The 19,901-nt window shown below is 38.4% G+C and overlaps 1 protein-coding gene across 1 annotated transcript in view; it reads left to right on the top strand.

Annotated features, from left to right (window-relative positions):
* LOC125241327 (alpha-1,3-mannosyl-glycoprotein 4-beta-N-acetylglucosaminyltransferase A-like) overlaps positions 1-19,901 on the top strand; it is a 148,806-nt gene that overhangs the window by 120,722 nt on the left and 8,183 nt on the right. Inside the window, exons 3-7 of the mRNA XM_048149742.1 lie at positions 3,148-3,260; positions 7,213-7,315; positions 13,727-13,935; positions 15,279-15,391; positions 16,834-17,062. Of these exons, the coding sequence (XP_048005699.1) occupies positions 3,148-3,260; positions 7,213-7,315; positions 13,727-13,935; positions 15,279-15,391; positions 16,834-17,062 (767 nt within the window). The remainder of the gene's footprint in view (positions 1-3,147; positions 3,261-7,212; positions 7,316-13,726; positions 13,936-15,278; positions 15,392-16,833; positions 17,063-19,901) is intronic.

Below are 19,901 nucleotides of genomic sequence, written 5' to 3'. Positions count from 1 at the left end.
CCGCAAGGCTATTTAAACAAGCTGTCGCCGCGTGAAATTATCGACTAGAAGGAATACAAAAACACTGTTTGTATGTGTGAGTGGTACTTAAAAATAGTGTAAAATAGTAAATTTATCTACATTAAGGGGATTAACGTTACAATGAGAAGTTGAATGTTTGTTGTAATACGTCAATTTTAATATTAAATGTTCGCGAAGCATAATTGAAAGAATATAAATGCCTGTACGACTCCACAAAAAAAATAAGACTGGTAATTTGCAGATTAACGCCATCTAACGCAGCCTGAGCTTCGGGTAACCTAAGCGAGCCACCTTAAACCAGATCGATATAAACAATGTATGATAGTCAAATTCGACATCAAAGTCGGAGTTAGAGTAAGCACCATGCCACATTCTCTAAATGGCCGCCATACACAGATCCTGAACTATATTTTTTTTAAATAACAGTGGCTAGACTATGTCCAGATATTCTGCTTTGTGGATCATGTGTCGATCTCTTATTAAGCCCATGGCACGAGTAAGAAAAAAATATTAGCAAATAAAAATCACTTCAATTCGTCAGCAATTCCGCTTTTGCCGTGAAAGACGGACAAACAGACACACACTTTCCCATTTATAATAATAGTATAGTATGGATTAGTATGGATATAAACTTCTGTGGGCGGGTCCTCTGGCGCCGCCGATCTGCGTTTAATAATGAAACTGCGGTTTCCCTACATCTATCATCCTACTGAATTACTAAGTACCTACATGGAGATTTAAAAATAGCACAAAGTATTATTATTGATTGTCGATGTCACTGCTTTTGATGCATCCATTCTGCATTTCTGCAAAAAAGTTCAATTTAAAAGTATCATAAATAAGGCTTTTCTACAGATTTTATATACTTAGACCAATGTAAAGGATACTTAGCGTGTCAAGCGAACTTACTTAGTCAAAATGACTGGGTTGTCCGTTTTTAGGGTTCCGTAGTCAACTAGGAACCCTTATAGTTTCGCCATGTCTGTCTGTCCGTCCGTCCGTCCGTCCGTCCGTCCGTCCGTCCGTCCGTCCGTCCGTCCGTCCGTCCGTCCGTCCGTCCGTCCGTCCGTCCGTCCGTCCGTCCGTCCGCGGATAATCTCAGTAACCGTTAGCACTAGAAAGCTGAAATTTGGTACCAATATGTATATCAATCACGCCAACAAAGTGCAAAAATAAAAAAATGGAAAAAAATGTTTTATTAGGGTACCCCGCCTACATGTAAAGTGGGGGCTGATATTTTTTTTCATTCCAACCCCAACGTGTGATATATTGTTGGATAGGTATTTAAAAATGAATAAGGGTTTACTATGATCGTTTTTTGATATTATTAATATTTTCGGAAATAATCGCTCCTAGAGGAAAAAAATGTGCGTCCCCCCCCCTCTAACTTTTGAACCATATGTTTAAAAAAAAAAAATCACAAAAGTAGAACTTATAAAGAATTTCTAGGAAAATTATTTTGAACTTGATAGGTTCAGTAGTTTTTTGAGAAAAATACGGAAAACTACGGAACCCTACACTGAGCGTGGCCCGACACGCTCTTGGCCGGTTTTACTCACAGCTTCCAGGTTTCGGCCGTAATTTAAACCCCCGACGTAAAAACGACGCGGTGTTATATGTCCACTAAGTGTGCATCTTTTTATTTTTATTCTATTACTACCTGTGAGTTACTGTAATTGGCTCTTTGTTTTTTTACGATTATATTTGTTGTATTATCTGTGTAAATAGCTGTTGGTACTGCTTAAATAAATAAATATGTCTTTGGTAATCATTGTTATTTTACGTAATAACGGGGCAGAATGTGCTAAATAATTATTAAAATAACGTTGAAATTTTGAATATATAAGCATTTTTCTATTTATAAGGCAAGACCGGCATATGTCCCGTAGATGGGGTTCATAACCTTTTCTTTTCAGGTCCAGATATTGCATAATACTGTTTTTCCAACGAACACCTGCGAATACAATTTAGTCACAATATTACAGGCTCATATAAATCCAACTACTTATCTGTTTCTGAAACTATGTTATTAAGAAAACGTAATAGGATATTAAGATACGTGAATTAGTTTGGTAACATTTCTTAGCAATGCTTGGTTTTGCTATAGTCACTACAGTATGAATGTTCGCGTCATTTTTTTTTCATCATACTCGCACACTAAATGTGATTTTGCACGCAGGCGGAGCGTGAGTTATAGAAAAATCGTTCTCCCAAGGGAGTTATGAAATTTCTAGTACCGTATTAATTTTTTTTTATCTTTTTACATATTTTTATATTGCAAGTGTGATGAAAAACATTGTGTGTAACTCGGGGAGTATGAATATTACAAACTCGAGTGATTAAATCGCTCTGGCATGCCGTCGCGATTTAACTTACTCTCGTCAGTAATATTCAAGTTCCTTCCCTTGATGCACAATGTACTATTAAATGCTAAATAAAAAAATACTACCCACTATTTATCCATTACAGCCTTTGTTAAAATACGTCAAATTGGCATTGTTAATACCAAGTTATTTTTTTTACAAGGGCGTTTTAAAGTCGTTATTTAATCGCAAGTAGGCTTAGTTCTGTTCACCACTTATAATTCTTCACAACTATGTCATTTTTATTTAATACTTTCGAATGATATTAGTAACACCATACGAATCATTACCAAAACTGTATTTCGAAGTTAAAATCAAAAACGGTACAATTATCATAAGCCAAAAACGTACTTATATATTGATATTGTTTACACTCGACTTATTTCCAATAAAGCCTTAAAAACGGAGTGATATAAGTCGACTTTCGTAAGATATAATTATACAGGAAGAGGATAAATGTTATAATTAAGAAAATATAGATACTAGAGAACCTTAATGACCAAATAAAACTTACTAAAATCTCAATTCATGAAATCTCGCAAATGGTCTCGTCGGAAGATCAGCGCTGTCCTCCGGGTCGGCATTATGCTGAGACGGGACCATTTCGTGATAAACTTGTCCATCCCTTATTGATTGAAATAAATCTTGGTAATAGAAAAGGAATTTAAAAACAAACACAATTTAACTTTTTCCTTAAGTTTTGTACAAACTTTTCGAGAACTGCTGATTTAAACTACTCAACTAAGCTACCCGTTTGTTGCAGGCCGGCTCACTCGAGAGGAAGAGATGGAGGCACGCCTGGCACAAATGCAGGCCCATCTCGAGTTCTTGACCACCCTGTATAGATCCAGGCAGATTGAGGTTATGAACATGCAGGTGAGAACATTTTCACAACGAGAGCTGTATGTTGTGGACTTTTTTTTTTATAAATGGGCTTACTCTTGGCCACAGACTAGCCAAAGGCAAGACTTAAGAGCCAGACCTTCCTCGTTTTCTCAAGGATGAAACTTTGGGATAATGTAGAATTCGTATCGACGTCTAATCATCCTCATCCTCACCCTCCTTGCGTTATCCCGGCATGCCACGGCTCATGGGAGCCTGGGGTCCGCTTTGACAACTAATCCCAAGATTTGGCGTTTTACGAAAGCGACTGCCATCTGACCTTCCAACCCGGAGGGTAACTAAGACTTGTTGGAATTAATCCGGTTTCCTCACGATGTTTTCCTTCACCGAAAAGCGACTGGCAAATATCAAGGCATTTCGCACATAAGTTCCGAAAAACTCATCGGTACGAGTCGGGGTTCGAACCCGCGACCTCCGGATCGAAAGTCGCACGCTCTTACCGCTAGGCCACCAGCGCTTCGGTGTATCGATGTATGCAGTGACAGTTCATGGACTAAGAGGCCAGAGCCATCCCCAGCCATCCTTGAGAAAACGAGGAAGGTCTGGCCTTCCTCGTTTTCTCAAGGATGAAACTTTGGGATAATTTAGAGTTCGTATCGACGTTTAATGTCTGCATATTAGCTAGTTCGGCCCGTCGGCCATTTTTGTGCTATAAAGTTTTTCTAAAAAACACTAACTTTCCTTAAATTCTCAAGGCTGATTTTTTTATATGTGTTAGAAAACACTGTTAGGATTTGATAATCATCATTTCCTAACCATTTGCGCCGGCCGTAGCTTGAGAAATTGGGGTAAGTTAGAGACACTTTCAAGCGTCTGGTAAAAGTTACGGCCGGCGAAAATGGTCAGGGAATGATGATTATTTCTTTTACATAATATATAAAAATCAACCTTGAAAATTTAAGGAAAGTTAGTATTTAAAAAAAAACATGAACTGTCACCGCATACATCAGAATAACAGCGCCCTCTTTACAAATCCATACTAATATTATAAATGGGAAAGTGTGTGTGTCTGTTTGTTTGTCCGTCCTTCACGGCAAAACGGAGCGACGAATTGACGTAATTTTTTAAGTGGAGATAGTTGAAGGGATGGAGAGTGACATAGGCTACTTTTTGTCTTTTTCTAACGCAAGCGAATCCGCGGGCAAACGCTAGTAGTCATATATTTCTTGGTCAGACTTCAAAAGTACACGGGAGTCAAGCGGTGCGGAATATTTAAAAAATAACACCATGAATATAGGCCATTTTATGAACAGTCGAGTTCATAAATATGTGTACATTTTTTCACCTTATTGCATAGAGTTAAGGTGAAGAAATGTACACATATTAATGAACTCGACTGTACAAAATTTGACCGTTTTTCACTGCTCTTCAGTACACAGTGGCACGATTTCGTGGGAAAGGGCGGAATCGCATAGTTGCCTGGCTCGGGTCCAAACTGAGCTCATACGATTGCGCAGCAGTGTCAACAATGCAGATATGCAGAGCATTTCTTTTTTTTGCCATTTTTTTTTATTTTAATTTTTTTAGGGAATTTTAGGTCGATTGTACTCAGAATCACGAGGACTTTCAATCTCACTGGGAGACAAAAAGTGTCCCAGAATTTCCATACATTTATTGTTACTTTCCTCTTTTGTTACCCAACACAACATATACGGAAAATGGTAACAAAATAAGAAGCAGGCTACCTGGCACCGAAGGACTTCAGAGAGCTACCCATGAGCCTCATCACCCGATACGTGGAAATGGTCGAGAAGCTCCTGAATAGCTGAAGGATCTTAGGATCGTAGGGGGTAATTGCACAAAAGATCCCGATGGGTCGAAGTGTATCCGTAAGGGCCCCCGCAGATTTAAGATAAGATAAGATAAGATAACAAAATAAGAAAAAATCGTACGGGACAATTTTTGTAACTACTAGGACTGAAAAAGCTAATGATTCTGAGTAGAAACAGCATATTTTTTTTTCGAAAATATCACATTTCATAAAAGTGGCGGAAAAAAAAGAAATGATCGCATACGAACACCTAAGCGGGGTGAAAAACCTAACCACACAAATAAAATTTTGAAAAATCCCGACATAGTGGACCGATTTTCATAAAACATAGCGACTAATTCAGCTTTCAAACAAAAAAAACTAAATCTAAATAGTTTCATCCGTTCGGGAGCTACGATGCCACAGACAGACATTCACAGAAACAGACAAATAGACAGACAGACACGTCAAACTTATAACACCCCGTCGTTTTTGCGTCGGGGGCTAATATTTAACCTAACCTAACCTAACCACAAAATTAAAATATTGAAAAAAACTTCGTCGTTAAAAAAACATTTCCCTCTACATCTGCACAGTTTCAGACTGAAGCTATAATAAAATGTAGTCAGGGGTAGTAATGTAGAAATTGCAGAACATTCCCAAAAAGCGGAAACATGAGAATGTTCGCAGAACATTCCTGCAACATGAAACTTATTGTTTAAACGAGAAATATAGTTTAAATGGGCATAATATAAAACTATATGTTATTATGCACATAATATTGTCTATTACAGTTATCTATTTTGTTGATAAGTGATAAGTTACCTACCAATAAGTTGTTTAAATTATCACTATACTTCAGGGAACATTTCGACTTTCAGACTTCACAGTTTTAGTCCAGACTTTTTTAAATTAGGTACCGAACGATTATTTCTTGATGCCTGTCTTTGGTCATGTCAAAATATAAAAAAAAAGATCGCTGTCAGGATCGAACCTGAGAACATCGGCATACGAAGCCAGCGCACTACCACGGGACTACGTCTAGACTTGCTGAGTACGACGAAATTATGGTATAAACTACGAAGTTTCTAAATATTCTGATAAATTCTCGTTCTCGAGAACATTCTCAGAAGTTACCGCAAATTCTCATGAGGAAAGTTCTGCAACTTTGAAAACTTCTCGACCGTGCATTGCTGGTCAGGGGCACATAATGCATCGCAAAAAATTCAGTGCAAATCAATGTGTGTACTAATTAAACTAATTAAATTAAACAAAACATATTCAATTAATTAGTTATTAAAATACCGTTACTGAAACTAGCTATGCTGCATATGAAATAATAACTGCGAGTAAGTGCGAAGTATAAACACGCGATTGTCTATGGACGTGAGATAACTTTTAATGGCAATAAAAGAACAATTCAGATATTATAATATATTATTATGGTTTTGACTCCCTACATTCATACAAGCAAAGACATATGTAACTCCGTATAAATAGACGGATAAAGTCTAAGAAAAAAACGTATCTCAATACTAGCCAAAGATTTGACTACCGGTCTGGCCTAGCACGTAGTGACCCTGTCTGCTACGCCGCGGTCCCGGGTTTGAATCCCGGTAAGGGCATTAAATTTATTTGTGTGATGAGCACAGGTATTTTGTTCCTGAGTCATGGATGTTTTCTATGTAATATAAATATTTGTATCCATACTTAATATTATAAATGGGAAAGTGTGTGATAGTTAAAGGGATAGAGAGTGACATAGGCTACTTTTTAACCCCCGACGCAAAAACGACGGGGTGTTATAAGTTTGACGTGTCTGTCTCTCTGTCTGTCCGTCTGTCTGTCTGTTTGTCCGTCTGTCTGTCTGTTTGTCTGTCTGTCTGTGTGTGTGTCTGTCTGTGGCATCGTAGCTCCCGAACAGATGAACCAATTTCGATTTAGTTTTTTTTTGTTTGTAAGCTGAGTTAGCCGGGAGGTGGTCGGGAGTGTTCTTAGACATGTTTCATGAAAATCGGTCCACTATGTCGCGGTCGGGGGTTTTTTCAAAATTTTAATTTTGTGGTTAGGTTATTGTCTCTATCTAACGCGAGCGAAGCAGCGGGCAAAAGTTAGTCCTCAATAATTGAAATTATTTTTAATATTTATCAAATTTATTGAAGGCATCATTTTCAGACGAAAATGGTTAACCTCGGCAACCCAGAGCAGTCTGAGAAACTTCTCGGCCCGAGCACGACGGTTTCTCCAGAAGTTGCCCAACTACTGAAGAATCTCACTGGTAAGTGCATTTTATTTCTAATATCTGGGCGACCAAGCTTCGACTGGTTCTATTTTATTATAGTAAGGCGGCGGAATTGAAAAAAGTCGTCTAGTTTTGAAGTTGATGTGACTGGAGAGTATACTGCTGACAAGTGGTATCGTTGTGATCGGTACACTTTACTGAGTACGAAATAATGACTTGTCGCATTCTCAGACTGTGGGGGGGTTAACTATGACGTCACAAAGATCGCGGTCCCGGGTTTCAATTTTTTGCCAATTTGTCTAGAACCCCTTATCCAATTTTGAAAAATGAGGTGTCGATTGAAAGCGTATAACATGCTGATTAAGATTTCTTATAAGTGAAAAGTATAGTTTTGTTAGTTATTTTTTAATTAACAATAATGCAAAAAATACTTTTTTTTACTCTCTTTTTTTATTTTTGTGACTCAAAAAGGCAATGAAAACGGCCACTTAGCTAAAAAATATGTTATATAAATCATTTAGCTACATTATTAAGCTATCTGTTGCTTTTAAAATTTCTACGATCGGATAATAAATAAGCAAACTACAAGAACATACCTGTCGGCAGGGAGTACCGCTTGACACGCGTTCCCATACATTCGGCGTCTACCAAATTACACCTCGCGCAAAATTCGTTTCAAGCAGATATACCTCTAATCTTATTCATCGTAACCTATCAATATTGGTATCATTTGAAAGTACAATTAAAAACCTTTAAGAAACAATATCAACCATTTTCTTAAAATCAATAATCGCCAGTCTACGGTGGTTACAAAGAAAAAAAGCGGGGATGCAATTTGACGGGTTCTCTAGGTTTGATACCCTAGACGAGTTTAAAAGGGGAGGTAAAGGTTACATATGGGTTGTTCTCTGGCCTGAAAGCTACACAGAGGCCCAGGGGAGGAAAAACTAGGGTTTAAGTTTAGTTTTAAGTTATTTTTTCTTTTATTTGTTGATTTTATTGTGTTTAATTTTTTTTTATTTTATCAAGAACGGTCTATTACATAAAGGTCTATTCCCCAAAGCCAGCATCAGCCGGCTTTCCGCGCATGCGCGCAGTATCGAAAAAACTGAAAACGCATTGTTTGGCTCTGTAACCATGGCAACGCCTTATAACCACACTGCGCGCGTGCTCGGGAAGGCTTTGGGCAGCCGAGCTGACAGTGCAAACCTTTGCGTCAAAATACAGGAAACAGTGTGAATTTCACGAAAGTTATTCAAGAAAACTATTAAAAACTAAGTGCATGGTCGTAGAAAAAGTATTGTATGCAACGGTGTTTAACTGAGTCAAAAAATACTCGTGGCGTCTCAATAACAATTTTCGGCTTCGCCTCAAATTGTTACCCACGCCACTCTTCTTTTTTGACCTCCTTTAAACGCCTGTTGCATAAAATACTATTTTGCATTATTGTTAATTAAAAAATAACTAACAAAACTATACTTTTCACTTATAAGAAATCTTAATCAGCATGTTATACGCTTTCAATCGACACCTCATTTTTCAAAATTGGATAAGGGGTTCTAGACAAATTGGCAAAAAATTGAAACCCGGGACCGCGATCTTTGTGACGTCATAGTTAACCCCCCCACAGTCTGAGAATGCGACAAGTCATTATTTCGTACTCAGTAAAGTCTACCGATCACAACGATACCACTTGTCAGCAGTATACTCTCCAGTCACATCAACTTTTTCCGAGACCCTCTCGCCGCTCTACTATTATATCACGTCTTTAGATAAAAAAAACTCTTATAAATAAAAAAAAACAAAAGACTTTTTTTCTGGCCGGGATTCGAAACCCTGACACCTGCGATATGCTTTCTAACATTAGACCAACCTCTTACGACTGAGCTACGCCCAGCCGTTGCGCGGACGGCGAAATTAACGACCATATTTTGCGTTTACTAACGCGAAAGAAAAACGCATGAAAACTCGAAAATTCGTGTTTTCCGGGATCTAAGCCTAAACTAGATAGATTTTCACCCCCGAAAACCCCCACATAAATCAGCGAAATCGTTAGAGCAGTTTCCGAGATCGTCGGTATATACATATGTATGTATATAAATAAATAAATAAATAAATAATTGCTTGTTTAAGTAAGATACTAGCAAAGACAAACTCCGTATAGACAGGAAAAAACGTACCTTGGAACCGTCAAGAGAAACGCACGTAGCCTAGATCTATAGCGCTACACCTACATTTTTGGTTGATTTTTGGCTAGATGGCGCTATCAATACTTGACAAAAATCCTCTTTAGAGAAAGACATACGATAAGCACAATCAGTGTACAAGTTTCTAATGGGTCGGCAACGTGACACCCCTTTTGTTGCGGGCGTCCACACGTTACGGTGACCGATTTCCATCAGACAGATCGTATACCTGTTTGCCACCGACGTGGTATAAGAATTCCCTGAATATGATAGGTATAGCAACGCCCTCTACACAAAGTTCAGCGTGATATCGCCTATCGCATTGTAATGAGAGTTTAACAACATGTTTTCGATATCGTTTAATTAGAAATTGTAATGAATTGCATTTGAGTACGTGTTTACAATTTTACGATTAATTTCCGATATGGCTACGTTACGTGCGCGATTACAAAAACATAATATAACTTCGTGTGGGCAGATAAAATTTAAGAAAAACAGACAGACAGACGGACGGAGCGGCACCATAAGGGTTTTTGTACCTCTTGGTACGGAACCCTAAAAAGTACCTGGGAACCATCAAGAAAATGCTACAACTTTGGTTGATTCTCGGCTAGATGACGCTAATATTTGTCAATGATAACACATGAAGTTAAGAATATGCGGCAAATGGTCGAAACTGAGGTTTAATAAAAATACTACCTGTGTCGAGAGATGGCAGTATAAGTGGGTGAATCCACGTACTTATAAAATTAACGTGAGTCACGACTTCATTGAGTGTTTTTTTTTAATACTACGTCGGTAGCAAACAAGCATATAGTCGGTCTGCCTGATGGAAAGCGGTCACCGTAACTTATGGACGCTTGCAACTCAAGGAGTGTCACACGCGCGTTGCCAACCTTTGCTGTGATAAGTACACAGCAAAAAGGAGTGTACAAGTTCCAAGGAGGGTTCGGGTTCAGACGACTCAAAGGACAATAAACGGAACAAATTAGTTTCGTTCGTAGGCCCTTCCGTCACCAGCACACCGCACCCTCGTTGACCTCTGGCAGCCTTACTCACCGGCAGGAACAGAACACTATGAGTAGGGTCTAGTGCTATTTGGCTGCGGTCTTCTGTAAGGCGGAGGTACTTCCCCAGTTGGGCTCTGCTCTAGATTCGAGCGAGATGATATCCGCTGTGCTGTGCCCTACCACACAAAGCGGAATATCATTCGCTATGCCCTACCTCCTAATAAATTTCTCCTCCTAGTATATTTGAACTACAGCTGCATATGAAAGGATCTATACATATATCGAGAAAGTAACACTTATTTAGAGATAGACCTTGATTATCACTTGACATCACTGACCTTGACCTTGCGTCGTGAATAAATGGAACATGCCATAAAGTCGTGACTCATGTTACCTACTCTTGCCGCGGATTGACCCGACTACATATTTACTTTGATAGTATAATTCATTGCATTTCTTTGGTAGTAATTAATTTAGCAATAGTGATTAATTGAATGCAATGAAAAATCTTCCTAAATATGTACTTAATTTTTTTTTAAATATCCTTTTGAGCATTTCTATAAATTAGTATTGTATCAATTGTGTAATTTAAATTCAAATATAAAAATTATGTTAATGTATGTGACGTGTAAAAGTGCCCCTGTGGCCTATTTGCTGAATAAATATTTTGAATTTTGAATTTTGACTCACTAGTGGAAAATGGAAACTATCTTGGGACATGTTTCATTCATAGTAGAAAGTTGTGTTTCGACGTAAAACGATGAGGTGTTATAAGTTTGACGTGTCTATCTGTCTCTCTGTGTGTGTGTGTGTGTGTGTGTGTGTGTGTGTGTGTGTGTGTGTGTGTGTGTGTGTGTGTGTGTGTGTGTGTGTGTGTGTGTGTGTGTGTGTGTGTGTGTGTGTGTGTGTGTGTGTGTGTGTGTGTGTGTGTGTGTGTGTGTGTGTGTGTGTGTGTGTGTGTGTGTGTCTGTTTGTTTGTCCGTCTTTCACGGCAAGACGGGGCGACGAGTTGACGTGATTTTTTAAGTATTAGAGGTAGTTGAACGGATGGAGAGTGACATAGGCTACTTTTTGTCGCTTTCTAACGCCCGCTTCCTTAAAATGGGGGGGGGGGTCGAAGTTTGTATGAAGCATTCAGAAATTAGAACAAATATATTTCAGTGTTTGAATCGAAAGCACGCAGTCCCTCGTTCATCTTAAACTCTGCATTGAAACGATACAATACGTCGACCGCCGTAATTGAATCCCAACTTGCTGACGTAAACAATTAGCGTGTTCTGCGAAAATTCCAGTGTGCCAATAAGCGAAAATTTAAGAGCTGGTAAAGTTACGAACACAAAAATGCGCGCACATACACACACACATATAAATAGGGCAGACAGAGCACATGAAACTGCTCAACTTGTGAATCTTAGTGTGAGGCGCTGGTCCCGCCACGAGCTAGTAAGCTATGAGCTATCGGCTATAAAAACGAACAAAAGATAAGCACTCCCGTGCAAATAAAATAGACACGGCGATATTGATAGCTCGCCGCTGGGCAAGTAACTTTACACATCGCTGTGTCCCTTTTATTTACACGGGAGTGATTATATCACCTCGCAATGATCAAGATTCCACTTTTTGAACCACTCGCTACGCTCGCGGTTCAATATTGGATTATTTCACTTGCTCGGGTATCAATATTGGCACGTGCGTTTAAACAACTATTTTGCCCCCTTGTAAAACTAATAACTATTCTTTTACGAAGAATGTTTTGAAAAAAATGTGTAGAATCACGGTTCGCTTGTGATTAAATTCATATTTGTGGAATTAATTATGCAGAAACGCTACTATAGGAATAAACATTGCGTAGAAAGAATGTGAATCATTACGCATGTGATGAAGCTGATCTTTGTGGAATTCATATTGTGCGGAATCACGAATAGGAAGAGACAATGTTGAATTGTTGACGCCATTAACCTCGTGTGACTTGACTGTACAGTGTACACTGAGAGAAATTTGCATTGTGAATTTAACAAGTTCGACTTGTTGCGGTTTATCCGTTTGAATCAGCCAAACGTATGTTTAAAACAATATGTGTCAGGTTGTTTTTATAAAATCGACTTGTTGATTCAAATATGTTGCCGATTCAAATGACAAATAGCTTGTTGTTTGAACCAAAGAGCACGTAGGCGCTAATTTAACCAAAAAACTTGTTGAACGAACATGAAAACTGGTTGTATTTTCTCTCTGTGCACGACTGCGAGAAAAAATCGTACTAGCTACTTAATTCTCATTTTCAAATAAGAATAGGTAGCACTTGAGACGACCAGGGTACGTTAGCTGAATGGCACAAACGCTCACGAAACGAAACGCTCGTAGACAACCATCTCTATCGCTCTTGCGTATTGGCGCGACAGAGCCAGACTACTTTTCGCGGCGTTTCGGTTTCGTTTCGCGTCGCAGAAATGCCATTCGACTACTAGGCTAGGAGACGACTTTTGGTCAAATCGGCTCTAGACTATAGGCCAGATCCTTTTTGACATGGTATTTTTTAACACGCACTTTCGCTTCATATATATAATTATGCAAGTTGCACTGAAAAATGACAATTTGAAGCGCCCCTAATTAGATAAGAAAAGGCAACATAAGGTACAGCGGGGCAAATAGAGTGTCCACCGGTTATATATAATAGGCCTGTTCAGTGATACATGCATGCAGAACTCAACATCACAGTGTAATGATTGATTGAGAAAATTGAGTTACAATTGCCCCCCAGTCGAGATTTGTGCCGCTGTACCTTAAGCCCTTTTGTTAAGTTTCCAGTACTATCGTACCTTCGTATTTCCCTCAAAGGTATGACTTATCTTTCCACACTGTATATGTATTGATCCTATGCTAAATCATAGATTAAATATAACAAGATGATACCATCCCATACATTAAAATGAGACCGCCTAAGACCGCGCTTACACTCCACCACACATAGATGGCGCCACAAAAAAAATGTCTTGTAGCTTTCGATTAAACTTGTAGATGGCGTTAAGTGTCACTTTTGACATAGATTTACGGCTCGGAATTGACACTTAATGCCAATCTACAAATAATCGGTGGCAACAAGGCATTTTTTTGTGGCGCCATCTATGTGTGGTGGAGTGTAAGCGCGTTCGTAGGCGGTCGCATTTTAATGTATGGCATGGTATGATCTGGTTATATTTAATTTATGGCTAAATCTATTGAATGACCAATTTTTGTAACCTCAAAACTTTCAGGCACCAAAACAGCCTCCGGCGTGGACCGAAAGAACCTGCAACCTCAAACCCTCCCCTTCATCTACCAACTGATGCCTCATCTGTTAGACGATGTCTACAGCCTGAGACCAGCATTTCATATGAGGGGTACACGGCAGCTGGCTCAAATCGTCATTGGTATACCCACTGTGAAGAGAGACAAGGAGAGTTACCTCATGGTTACTCTTACGGTGAGTGCGAAAGAGACCACAGAATTTCCTGCAGCTTCTACCCTTCATAAATCAGCTTATGCTTCATCTAGACGATGTCTTCAGCCTTAGACCAGCATTTCATATGAGCTACCAGGCAGCTGGTAGAAATTGTCATCGGTACCCACTGTAAGGAGAGACAAGGAGAGTTACCTCATGGTTACTCTTACGGTGAGTGCGAAGGAGACCACACAATATACTGCAGCTTCTTCGCTTCATAAATCAGCGTATGCTTCATCTAGACGATGTATTCAGCCTTAGACCAGCATTTCATATGAGCTACCAGGCAGCTGGTAGAAATTGTCATCGATACCCACTGTAAGGAGAGACAAGGAGGGCTATCTCATGGTTGCTCTTACGGTGAGTGAGAAGGAGACCACAATATACTAAAGCTTAAAATGTTCCCATTTATCTACCAGCTTATACCTGATCTTCTCGACGATATCTATCCAGGCATCTGAAGCTGCAATTTTGCATACAATATGTAAGTTCGATGATAAATGCAATGATTATTATGATAAAAAGCTAATCTGATGATGGAGACAAGAGTCGGTATTACGAAGAAAGGATTGTGTCTGTAAAAAGTATTGTTGCCTGTGAAAAAAAAAATACAGACAGCTATAAAAACTTGTACTAAATTGAGTTTACTTACCAAAAAATCGGTCAAGAGCGTGCCGGGCATCGTTCAGTGTAGGATTCCGTAGGTTCCCGTATTTTTTTTTTAAACTGGTCAACCTATCAAGGTCAAAATAACTTTCTTAGAAAGTCTTTATAAAGTTCTACTTTTGTGATTTTTTCATATTTTTTAAACTTATGGTTCAAATGTTAGACCAACGATCCAACGATAATATCACACGTTAGGTTAGGGTTGAAATGAAAAAAAAAATCACTCCCCACTTTACGTGTAGGGGGGGGGGGGGGGGGGTATCTAATAAAAAACATTTTTTTCTACTTTTTATTTTTGCACTTTGTCGGCGTGGCTGATATACACATTGCCCACATTGCCACCAAATTTCTTTCTAGAGCTAAGTGCGTTTTCACATTATCCGATCCGATATCGGATGTCGGAAGGATTTCAATAGAAAAAATCCAAGATGGCGCCTCTAATGTATGCGATATCGGTCCGACATCCGATATCGGATCGGATAATGTGAAAACGCACTAACGGTCACTGAGATTATTCGCGGACGGACGGAAGGACGGACAGACAGACATGGCGAAACTGTAAGGGTTCCTAGTTGACTACGGAACCAACCCTAAAAACTGGTATCAAGTAAATTACCTAATTACGTATTGTATTAAATCTGGTATCATTGATGTTCCAGCACCTCATTTCTGGGATGACTGAGGCAGATCAGAAGGAATCAGTCATTATCGTGATGGTTGGAGAACCAGACTTGGAGTTCGTCATTAATACGGCGAAACAAATTGAGACACTGTATGAGTACCAGTCAAGACATATGTATCAGTATCGGATAAAGTCTAAGAAAAAAACGTACCTCAAAGCCCTAAAGAAAAAGGTACGGGTGGCCTAGATGGCGTTATACCTTTGGGGAACGCTCGGCTAGATGGCGCTAATATTAATACTTGACATTTTAACACATATCAAGCTAACAATATGGGCCATATTGTCAAAACTGAGGTTCAAAAGTTTTAAGCTTGTGTCGAGAGATGGCAGTCTATGCACTGTGGTTACACATTTTACTTTGACAGTAACTCTATATACCTAATACTCGATCCTCTTTGGTACCAGTAACTTATTTATATCATAAGCGGTTTTTAGCCTGCATCGCCAAAGATCTTGCTTTACCTTGCGTAAATACTTTTACTGGCTAAATTATCAAACAGCTGCAAAAATATTAAGTAGACGTGGCGTGGGACTGCAGTTTAGCAGATTTTACTTCGTCTAGTGACTAGATGTGAGAGAGATTCTAGTGCTAAGAAGTCAAGAGATAAGAAACATGGTCTTAATACCTTAAGACGCTGACAACACCCAATGGCCTTGACGCTAGCGTACACTGTCTATTCGTATGGGACTAAGTGAGAGCGCGATGTCACTAAAAAAGGGCGGCCAAGTACGAAAAGTACGGAAAAGTATAAAAATAAAATAGAAAGATGCATTATTTGTGCAAAATGGTACGTTAGTGTTTTAGATATATATAGTTTTGCTATTGTAATATTAATTAAAGACAGCTAAATGAATAATTGAACGACATAGAACCGTTTAATGACGTACTCGAGACCAATCTTTGCAATTTTTTTCTATCGAGCCGATTTCATTAAATCGTGTATCGAGTACAGCTATGTTCGTTGAAATATAATGAATAATAACATATAATTTACTTACCTTACTAAAACTAATAGTTTGTCTTAAAAAACTGCACAAGTAACATCAATTTTGCGCAATTGGGTGTTGTCAGCCCCTTAAAAATGTTGCTCTTGAAATTATTCCTACCAGCCCCTCTAGCACAACTTGCCTTGTCGCGCGCGAGTCCATATTTGAAGTCGCGCTTGATGTATGGACTCGCGCGCGACAAGGCAAGTTGTGCTAAAGGGTTAGAAGGCCACAGTTATTGTGTCGTTATAAAATAAACTAGCAAACATACAGCCGATCAAACAAGTTAATTAGAAAAAGGCTCAAATTCAGTTATTAGTTATCTATGTTAATAAACTGTCGTTTTTTAAAATTGCAACTTTATCTAGTGACGGAAATTTCTTTCATAGACTAAGTGCGTTTTCACATTATCCGATCCGATATCGGATGTTGGACCGATACCCCATACATTACAGGCGCCATCTTGGATTTTTTTCCATTGAAATCGGATAATGTGAAAACGGAGTGAGACGGTACTGATATCCCAAACTTGTTTTCCCTTTCAGTTTCCCAAAGGAGGTCGAAAGCGGTCTCATCGAAGTGATATCCCCACCGCCCTCCTACTATCCCAATTTCGACAGCTTCGAGCCGACTCTCGGCGACTCCTCCAAACGGATGAGATGGAGAACCAAACAGAACCTGGACACGATCTTCTTGATGGCGTATGCGCAGAGCAGAGGGACTTTCTACCTGATGCTGGAGGATGACGTCATTGCTAAGCAGCATTATATGCGGGTATTTTATTCAACACTAGCTTTTGCTTTTGCCCCATACCCCCTCCCCCCTATAAGGAAAGTGGGGGGTTACAAAGATACAAAAAGTAACGTATGTCACTCTCCATCCCTTCAACTCGTCGCTCCGTTTTTCCGTGAGACGGACAAACACACACTCAATTTAATAACAATTTCAAAGTGAAATCTATTAGTGGGTCAAAAGTTAAAACAAAGTTTAGTGAATGGGCTACTGTAGGTATTCACAAAAGTAGAAAAAGACTTTATGAACTTTATGGTGAGAGAGAGCTGAACAAGAATTCAGAATTCCTGGACTATGTAAGAAACTACTCAAGAATCTTCAAGAAAGTGTGTTTAACTGCCAAGAAAAACTTTATTAGTTCTAAATTGAAAGTGTCGGACAACAAAGTGAAAACAACTTGGAGTATTATAAATAAAGAAGCTGGTAAATGTAAATCACGCGATTGTCAAGTCAACATTGTATCAGATAATCAACAAATAGTGTCGAACAGCGATGTTGCCTCGGCATTCGAAGATTATTTCTCAAATATAGCCGTTAACACCACAAAATGTTTACATTCTTCTGCGGCTCAAGCCCATTCATTACTTTGTGCTAATGTTAAGAAATGTAATAATTCATTTGAATTTAGTCAAGTAGACTCTGTAAATATTGTTAAAACATTCAAGTCACTCAATTTAAAGAAAACGGAAGACTTATGGGGAACATCAGTTAAAGTAATTAGTCATGTCATAGATATAATAGCACCTTACTTGGCCGTAATATATAATATTTCAATTTCACAAGGCACCTTTCCAGATCTTATGAAATGTAGCAAAGTCATACCGCTTTTTAAATCGGGTGATTCGAGTGATATAACCAATTTCCGTCCCATATCAATACTTCCTGTACTAAGTAAAGTCTTTGAGAAGCTAATGTTAAATGATCTACTGGGACACTTCAACAGACATAGATTACTTACAAGCAAACAGTTCGGTTTCACAAGGGGCCGTTCCACGACCGATGCTGCTTCGGTACTCATTAAACATATATATAATTTTTGGGAAAATTCTTGTGATGCAATTGGCATATTTTGTGATCTTTCAAAAGCCTTTGATTGTGTGGATCATGGAACGCTCATTTTGAAATTAGAACACTATGGTTTGTCTATAAATGCCCTAAACTTTATGTCTTCTTACCTTAGCAATAGAACACAAACAGTAGTTGTTAACAAAACTCGCTCTAGCGGGACTGTTGTCCAATTAGGAGTGCCACAAGGCTCAATTTTAGGTCCATTCCTGTTTTTGGTTTATATAAATGATTTGCCATGTATAGTAAAAAACTTTTGTGAAATAGTACTTTTTGCTGATGATACATCACTGCTTTTTAATGTTGACCGAAAATCTACGGATTACAATGTAATTAATAGCACGTTAGCTGATGTACTGCAGTGGTTTACTGTCAACAATTTACTTCTTAATTCTAAGAAAACCAAATGTATTCGATTCTCTCTGCCGAATGTTAAACCAATCGATACAAAAATACTTTTGAATGATGAATGCTTAGAGATGGTAGATACAACACTGTTCCTTGGCTTAACATTGGACAAAAATCTACAATGGAGTCCTCATATAAGGAAACTAGCAAGCAAATTAAGTTCAGCCGCATACGCCGTTAGGAGAATCAGGCAACTGACTAATGTTGAGACAGCTCGCCTAGTGTATCATAGTTATTTTCACAGTGTAATGTCATACGGTATTCTGGTTTGGGGCAAAGCAGCTGACATACAGACTATCTTTGTATTACAAAAGAGAGCCATTCGTTCTATTTACAACTTAGGAACACGTGAATCAGGAAGAGAACTCTTCAAAGAAATTAATATCTTAACTGTAGCTTCCCAATACATTTATGATAGTATAATTTATGTTGTTAAGAATTTAGACTGTTTCACTAAGAATTCTGATATCCATAATTATAACACTAGAAACAAAAATAAGCTTGCCATAAAGAAGTTTCGTGTCCGTAAAGTACAGAAGTCATTTGTTGGGCAATGCATTCATTTTTATAATAAGTTACCTGACACTGCTTTGAGATTACCCCTCCCAGCTCTTAAGAACTACTTAAAAAAATCATTGATGTTAAAGGCTTATTACAGAGTCGAGGACTATTTGACAGACAAACATGCATGGCCCGAACCAGAAACTACAAAAAACGAATAGCAATTAAAATAATTGTATTATGTATAGAGGACACAGTTCAGATAAGAAAGCACATCAAATATTTTATATTTTATGTTGTGTAGGTAAATTACATATTTAATGATATTGAGATTCATATTATCTTTTTCTTCTATGACAATTTGATATGTTTTCTCTGAAGAAGAACGACGTATTATTAAGCAATAATATAATTTATTGAAATTGATTTCCATAGAGTACCTAGTCTGTTCATATTCTTTGATGAATACTTTTGCATGTTAAATTGTATGTTGTTATTTAATGCATGTTAATTATAAGATGTAATGTTTTGAAAAGAAGTTGCCCGCCGAGTTTCTTGCCGGTCCCATAGTGGATACCCCCCTCCCAACTGAGGGGGGACTGAAATCTTCTCGAGGCTGAGGCGTAGGGTTAGAGCCGGCGTAGCTTTATTTGACGTTCATACGCGCATTGTAATATGCCTACTTGAAAAATAAATATTTCATTTTCATTTTCATTTTCACTTTCCTATTTATAATATTAAAGTATGGATTGACAATCTTCATACTAAGCATCGGACCTTCATTTATTATCGCCATCTATTAAATACTATCATAACTAATACTGATGAGGCCTACAGTTTTTTTTTT

The sequence above is a fragment of the Leguminivora glycinivorella genome, chromosome Z (assembly GCF_023078275.1).
Source record: "Leguminivora glycinivorella isolate SPB_JAAS2020 chromosome Z, LegGlyc_1.1, whole genome shotgun sequence".
NCBI lineage: Eukaryota > Metazoa > Arthropoda > Insecta > Lepidoptera > Tortricidae > Leguminivora > Leguminivora glycinivorella.
The sequence above is the reverse complement of the archived record's forward strand: the minus strand, read 5'-3'. Positions and strand labels throughout refer to the sequence as shown.